Below are 8273 nucleotides of genomic sequence, written 5' to 3'. Positions count from 1 at the left end.
CACACAGTCCCCCCCGTCTACTATCTGACCACAATAGACGTGCAACAGCAGTCCCTCACCACCAGTTCGGGTTCTTCTCATTCTGGAAACGTCAAGCGAAACAATGTCTTTATGTCAGTGTACTGAGAGAGGCTCAACAAAGCAAAATCTAATACTCACTGAGGTGAAGTCATGGGGTTTGCAAAGAAATTGAAAAGTCCTTGATAAACATCTAATGCAAGTCTACCTCACTCAAAATCTTTTTTTTTAAATACATTCAGAAACAATGGGCTCTTCAAGGGACCTTAAAAGATTCATAGGATAAATGATTTGGATAATCAAAAATTTACAAGACTCTTACTGCACATGAAGGAAAATAACAGTCCACAGAGGACCATTTTAATATTAGTCTTTTTTTTCACCAAAAATAAACCAACATTCAGAAACCAGGATATTTCATTAATATATATAAAATCATCTTTATCAACAATAACTTGAAGTAAATATGTTCACTAGGAGTTTATCAACCTCTGAGATCATTTTGGAGAAATTTTATCCCTCCGACATTGCTTCTGTTCATTGATGTATAAATGCATTCCTTTTCTAGCTACAGCATCTCAATGGGGTTGAGGTTTGGACTTTGACATGACCACTTCACACCTTGATATTTTTTTTCTTTAGCCATTCAGATATAATTTTGCTGGATTATTGTGCTACTGCATGTTCCAATTTCCACCCTGCTTAAGCTGCTGGACAGATTTTTCTTAAGAATATTCTGATATAAAAAGGAGTTTATTATTGGTACTGTGAAAATCAAGCTCAAATGATCACTCTTCCAGCAACATGCTTGACAGTTGGTATGCAGTGTATTTTGTGATATGTTGTGTTTGGTTTTTGCCTATTTCTAATAAAAATAGAACCTAACGATTAGACCTCAGACTGAATTTGCTGAGATGCCCACCTCTGGGAAGTCAACTGTCTTGAAGTCTCTCCATTTGTAAGCAGATAGAAAAGGCCGTGCAACCCTTCCCAGACTGATTTGATTGAACTGATTTTTTCCACAACACTAAACTGCCAAACATTTTGTGAAGGTAGTAGTCACTAGTCTTGTGCATTTCATTAGTGACACCTAGCTGCTAATTAATAAAATCTCTTAAAGATAAATAAACCATATAACCATTCTTTTTCCCATAAATGTACCCTTTAACCATTTAAGAACACTTGAACAGGACTGGAATTAGGGAAAAATAGGATTTCAGAGGATCCCATTAAGGAGGTTCTCAGGGATGTTCAATGGCAGTTTCCTGTTTTGTGTTTAATCTGGAATAATAGGATTACAGAACTGACTCTCACTGTTACTGCATGTCTGTGAAGGTGTGTGAATTATATAAAGAAAAAAAAATGTTAGGCTGGACTTTAACATTTAATGTTGTGGATTGTTTATGAAACAATATAGTTACTGTTCTTGCTCATGTTACAGTCACTATAACAGTCAATCCCATTTTGTCTCACTTTTCAAGTTAATAAGACTGAATAAAATGTGACTTGTTATGTTATAGAGAAACAACAGTGTAAACTTTTTTCTGTGCCAGAAATGATATTTTTTCCAACCTTTAACAACTCTGTATGAATTATTTTATTATATGCTTTAGTTATAATTCATAATTACAGAATACACCAGTGCTGTGAGATAAGTTTATTGTGGATATACAGTATATTCTATTTTCTATTAACAACATACTATATTGAATTTTGAATTTACTAAAACCTTTATGCACATTCTTAAAAATAAATGTTTAAATGTTTCCATAACACAAAAGGATCTTCATAGTGGGCAAAGGTTGCTTAGACTATAATAATAATATTAATGCTAATTATAGTTATAATAATAATAATAATAATAATAATAATAATAAAGCAAAAACACCCTAAAGTGCACTAAAGTCCCCTCACTCTGACCCTCGTGTCTTTCACAGCCACTCACTTGAGAGGTTGCCAGATTGTTTTTTTTTGTTCATGTGTGTGCTGATTATGTATGATTATGTAAGTGTTTTGTCTTTTGTCTGAAACAGACAGCATCGGGCACTTTGCCATGATTTTAGCAAGAATTAAAACGGAATAATAAATAAGGATAAATAAACGTTTAGACGTGGCATGGATTCATTATCATTCATAAATCATTATTGCTTTTGATTATTTTCTCCTGTTATGAGAAGGAACAAAAAACATGAATTTTATCCTAAACCATTTCGAGGTTATTCAAGTGTTAGTCTGAAAACACCGAACCTACCTGGCAACCCTGCCTTGGAGCGCACTTGTGCCGCTGTCGTCCACTTCAGACCCATTGACTGAGAAGCTACAGAGCTGTCACGACTCATGCAGCCCGATTTTGAAGCGGAAAAAAATATTTTTCTTATTTTAAACCTGGAAGCTGAAATACAAGGGACGATTTATACTGAGTAAATCCTCACAGTACAATACTCCAATAAATCGGTGAGCAGGTAAGTGCAGTGTGTTTCCTTTAGCCGTTAAAAACGTTGGTGCAACTTGGAATAGTTCATAATTAAAATCCATTTATATTTACTGAATGCACATGTAAAAGTTACTCACACTTTCTACTGCTTTATAATCCTCAAACATGTGTAGATATTTTTAATATGCACTTAGTTCAAGGCATGATTTTTATCATGGGTAACAGTGTAAAATAATATCCTACATTATTCTTCTAAATGCAAAAATAGTCATAAACAGTTCTGTCCTTCTTCAGTGCCCTATGATGTCTGAACATTGGAGACTCTAGTCAGTATTGTTTTTCTTTTCTTTTCTTTTTTTTGCAGAAATGATGGTGCAGGAGGTGGATGGCTCATCAAGAACCCTTTACTCTTTGCTAAAGTGGAATGCATCAGAACTGGACACTGGCATGGCAGGAGATAGCCATCAGGATTTGGTCTGCAGCTTAATGTTCCACACAATGTTCACACAGAACGGCATCTCGTGAAGCCTTGGGAACTGATCATATTCTGTTACTGCCTCACTGAGGAAGAGAAATACGGACTGGAGAGACTCCTCTGAGTCCATCCATATCAATTCATTCATGTAGACAAACCTCTAGTGTGATATGTACGCTTGCTTTGAGGCTGTGTATGCTTGTTTGGCCGTGTCATTTCCTGCTGGTACTTAAGTCATGCCTCGGAGACCGGATGTCAGGAGCAGCTGTTGCTTCCCACTGCACTTGAATGAGGACAATGCCCGCTTTGGCCTGCTGGCGGTGCTCATCCTGCTGTACCTGTTCTGTGGGGCACTGGTGTTCTCTGCCCTGGAGCGTCCATCCGAACTGCGGGCACACCAGCGCTGGGAGGAACAGCTGGCTAACTTCACCCGGCAGCACAGGCTGAGTGTGGAGAGCCTGCAGGCTTTGCTGAGGCACTATGAGGAGGCCTTCATCACGGGTATCCGTGTGGATGCTCTGAGACCTCGCTGGGACTTCTCTGGGGCGTTCTACTTTGTCGGTACCGTAGTTTCCACAATAGGTCAGTTTTGTTCTGAGTCTTACACTATTACTGGCCAAGTCTTTCTTCAAGGTGACATTAAAGACATGGCTGATCAGTTAGACATTTTAAGGTATAGTTAGACATCTTCATATATCATTCATACATTGTAATTATATCATTCTAAACATGCCTTAGAAAAAATATAAAAATATTTGCAATATTAGTATGCAATTAGTATAATCTCTGTTTTTTTTCTTTTCAAGCTTCTCTTTACATTCTTTGCACCCTGAAATGAACATTGCTCCACCCATTTTCCTTAAATGCAACTAAAAACCATATAAAATTTTGATGGAAGAATGAAGTGGGCTGGCTGATGACAGATATGAGACTTTTATGAGATATTGTTCAGTTCAATTGGAATTCCCCTTATAAGCAGCAGAGAGTACTACAGATTAACACACTGGTACTTATATATTGTATATAATAAGCCATATATATTCATTATGCTGAATCTTTGCTTATTTGCAGGTTTCGGCATGACCACACCTGTGACGATAGGGGGGAAAGTCTTTTTGATATTCTATGGGCTCATTGGTTGTGCAGCGACCATCCTGTTTTTCAACCTCTTCCTGGAGCGTATCATCACCATGTTGGCGTACATCATGCGCTGGTGTCATGAGAGGCAGCTGCGGCGTGCTGGCGTTGGAGGAGAGGAAGCTCGCAGCGAGGATGACAGCTTAGAAGGCTGGAAGCCCTCCGTCTACTACGTGATGCTCATCCTGGGGGTTGCGGCGCTGGTGATTGCCTGCTGCGCCTCTGCACTGTACTCATCTATGGAAGACTGGGATTACTTTGACTCGCTCTATTTCTGCTTTGTGGCCTTCAGCACCATTGGGTTCGGGGACTTAGTGAGTAGCCAGAGGGAGAGCTACAAGGCACAGGAAGCTTACCGACTAGGAAACTGTCTTTTTATCCTCATGGGTGTCTGCTGCATCTACTCACTTTTTAATGTCATTTCCATCATCATAAAGCAGACCCTAAACTGGATCCTGTCTAAGCTGGACTGCAGCAGGTTGCAGTGTCCCTGCCGAGGACGCACCTACAGAAGGCAAGGTTCAGCATGCTGCTGTTGCTGCCTCCCCGGTCAGCAGCGCAACCAGCACCCCATGATCGGAAACCCCCGGCAGAGGGCACAGAAGCGCAATGCTGTACACCCAGCTCCTGCCAATGAGGCTGCTCGTAAGCAGCGCTTCACTAATGCATCAGTGGAAACAGTGTGCGATAGTGAGACTGATCCTGGCCTGGGCCCAGATGGAGGTTATCTCACAGGGCACAGACTCTCAGGAGAAATGATCTCTGTCAATGACTTTATGGCCAACAAGGTTTCTCTGGCCATTCTGCAGAAGCAGCTCTCAGAGACCGCCCATGGAAACCCAAGACAGAGCCATGTTCGGCAGAACGGCTTTTCTGTTGGAGTGGGAGCCTTCGCCATCATGAATAACCGCCTTCAAGAGACGAGTGTCGACAGATAATTCAGTCACAGCTGATCATAGCATTTAGCATTGTCTGGTGTATTTTCTTGAATGAGCAGAAAATTAAAGCATTGCTTAATGTTAGAGGAGTGCTTTAGTGCGGAAATTGGATTTAGACCATTTCATTTAGCCAGTATTTTAGCCTGTTAATTGTGTTTAATGAACCCAGCTACTTATAGTTTATTAGCATTTAGCATTATTTATTAAAACAAAATGAAACGGACAATTTCCCATCACACCAATCATCCAAGATATGTATGGTATTTCAATTTTAGTTCTGTAGTCTTGCACTGGAGCTAGTCTATTTAACAAATCTTTTTCACCTGAAAACCTTGGTTTAAATATCCTTAAACCATATCCAGTACTTAAGTGAAGCCACACAGACTTGTTGATGCGCTTTAGGACACTTTTTGGAACTTTGCTGTATAGCTGAACATGAGAATGGTAGTTGACAAGCTACATTTACTTTGCTACCATTCCACTTGCTTGAACCCAGTCCAGAAATTCAAAATGGAATTGTACCAGAAATATTAATTATAATCATTCTACTTTGAATATAAATGGGATAGGTGGACTATAGCTTAGATTTTTTCCAAAATAATTACAAATTACATTACACAAATTTAAAGCAGTGATTTAAAGCAGTGGTCCACAAAGTGACAGGGTCCATGAACCACAGCCAGGGGGGCTGTGATTTTTTTTCAATTTAGTTACAGTGGTGGAAATTATAAACCACTGTTGTCAAAACCATTATATTTATTACTGATCTCTAATATTAGGTTATTTCACTGGTCATGTCAATTTAATGTGTTTAAATTAATGTGGTTATGCGCTTGAGCTGTCATTTGTTTATGGGAAGATTAGAAACGAAAAGCTTTATAGCTGCAATTATTAAATAATATTCTTGTACACATTTAAATGATATTCATGAAATTAATGTGTGTTGAGAGGGTGTGGGGATTTTATTTTATAGTTAAAGGGTTTCCTGGCTACAAATTGTTGAGAACTCCAGACTTAATCACAGATATGTGAATATTTGGCTATGATTTATAGAAATAAATGGATAGTAAAGACATGCATTACTTCTTAACTACATTACTCATGTGGCTCCTGTTCAAGACTAAAAATCAAAACATCTAATCCACTACATTTTGCGTGACAGTAATATTATATTATTGTGATTGCTTATAAAACCAGACTTTTAATATATGCAGATGTCCAGAATTTTAGATGTATATTACTGTCTAGATGATGAAGTTAGAAGCACTGCCTAATTAGGTAAGTAGTTCATTTCGAACACGTCACAGAGCCAGGCAGTGTTACGTGATCATGATGTTGGTTTATGCGTGAACAGTTTTCCTCCACTTGAAAAAGACTCGTATCAAAGTTTCACATCTGATCCGAGTAGGAATGTTAAAGACTGAAGCACTGCAATTGTATCAGCTCATCCGAGAGTCACTTTGGACAGCTGAAGTGATTGGTTTATACTGTGAGCAATCAGACTGGGACTCTGGAGAGCTCCTTCAGTGACCCTTCAGTTCATACAGACTGATTTACGAGAGCGGTGCAACCGCCGTCGTGTCACTCTTACACTTTATACGTCTAAGATAAAACTGTACATAGAGCTGCTGTATATATCTAGAGACGGAATGTAAAACTTGCAGATACTGTAGACATTACGGTGTACTATGTTGTAAATAGCTTCCCATTTATCCACTAGTACAATATCCTGTATTTACAGAATGAACACTTGAAAGGGCAGAGAAGTGATTCATGGGCATATTGCATGCCGTATTTCTTCCGTAGCCTGTGTACTGCTTCCCTCTCTTGTTTGTTGATTCTTTCTGAGGAACTCTGGTGGCCCCATTGTTACAACAGCATCAACAGGATGATGTTACCAAACACAGAGTATTCTCATGACGTATTCAGGAGTGTAAGCTGAGGAGTTACGCGTTGGTGCCCCCTCGAGGCTCAAAGATTAGATGGTTAGCGATTACAAACCTCTTCCTCAAAACTACACTTTATAATAATGATAGATTATAAGCAACCAGTGAGCTTTTGTCTCATAATGAATACCTAAGATGCAGTATTAGTACCATCTTCTACATCTTCATCAACAGCCTCTATTAAATGCCACGATTTTATTATGTTCATGCAGGCCTTCTTCAGCTGTGTAAATGTTGTTGTTGTTTTTTCGACTGCTCCCTGTTCTGGGTCTCCACAGCGGATGATTTGGTCCTAACATCCCACATCTCTTAGTTGAACTGTTGAATTCTTCAAACTTGAACTGATTGGATCTTCTATAACAGCAGCTCTGACACCTTTAGATTAATGTCCCATTCTAGTACTTTATTATTTCTGTAGTAAACAGCTTACACTGGGACTTGTATAATATGTGTAATTGTTGACATGGTAACGTTTTCTGTTAGGAGAAATTTAACATTTATGTCCTCATGACTGGAACTGAGAAACCCTGAGCTTGCTGTGTAGCACTGACATATACTTACCTTTTTATACAGACAGAAATTACTTGAATCCAGAAAGTTAAGTCAATTTTGAGACAGTGGTGGCTCAAGTGGCTCTGGGTTGATGATCGGAAAGTTGGGGTTCAAGCCCCAGCAAGTTCCACTGTTGGGCAATTGAGCAAGGCCCTTAACCCTCCCTGCTCCAGGAGTTATGTATCATAGCTGCCCCTGCACTCTGACCCCAACTTCCTCAGCTGGGAAGCGATATCTTTTTCTAATAGAGGTAAACCCAAACTTGAGTGATTGACCCAATAGTCCTGGTTTATGACTGAAAACCAAAAGATGCTCTAATGTGACTAACCCTTTGTTATGATCTTGGGAATGGCTTTGGTTATTGTTGGACTGTAGGATGAATTTTCTTTTTGAAAAAAGTTAATAAATTATAACTTAAAATTATATAGCATGGAATTGTTATGCTCTGAAAGGATGAAAATATTTATTAAACACTGGAAATATTGGGTTGGATTTAGCTTTTTTTTTAAAAAAACTCATCATTACAGATGGTACAATCTTGCACATTGTTAAAAAACATAATGTATAAAGTGTTTTGACTCCACCATGAACGGCTAGAGAGAGGTCGCTAAATTCATGAATACAGCTGCTTTCAAAACAAGATAATAGCTAGATTCATCTAAAAGGTTTAGAAAATAGTTGCTTCAATTGTTAACCTTTACAGATGAAGTCTGAGGTGATACCTTATACTATATAAAACCACAGCCGCTACAAATAAATCCACATTTTATTAA

General features: G+C 38.6%; 1 protein-coding gene across 2 annotated transcripts; it reads left to right on the top strand.

Moving 5' to 3' along the window:
• Positions 1-2030: 2030 nt before the first annotated feature.
• Positions 2031-8273, top strand: kcnk12l (potassium channel, subfamily K, member 12 like). Of its 2 annotated transcripts, none has more exons than XM_058415144.1 (3): positions 2031-2472; positions 2817-3509; positions 3999-8273. In XM_058415144.1, exons 2-3 carry the CDS (start codon positions 3164-3166, stop codon positions 5000-5002), a joined length of 1350 nt encoding a protein of 449 aa, XP_058271127.1. In that variant the 5' UTR covers positions 2031-2472; positions 2817-3163; the 3' UTR covers positions 5003-8273. The 2 variants fall into 2 exon arrangements, with proteins under 2 accessions (XP_058271127.1, XP_058271126.1); XM_058415143.1 differs by having other exon boundaries at positions 2031-2480.

Source organism: Hemibagrus wyckioides, linkage group LG18, assembly GCF_019097595.1.
Source record: "Hemibagrus wyckioides isolate EC202008001 linkage group LG18, SWU_Hwy_1.0, whole genome shotgun sequence".
Taxonomy (NCBI): domain Eukaryota; kingdom Metazoa; phylum Chordata; class Actinopteri; order Siluriformes; family Bagridae; genus Hemibagrus; species Hemibagrus wyckioides.
This window is presented reverse-complemented; position numbering and strand designations above follow the sequence as displayed.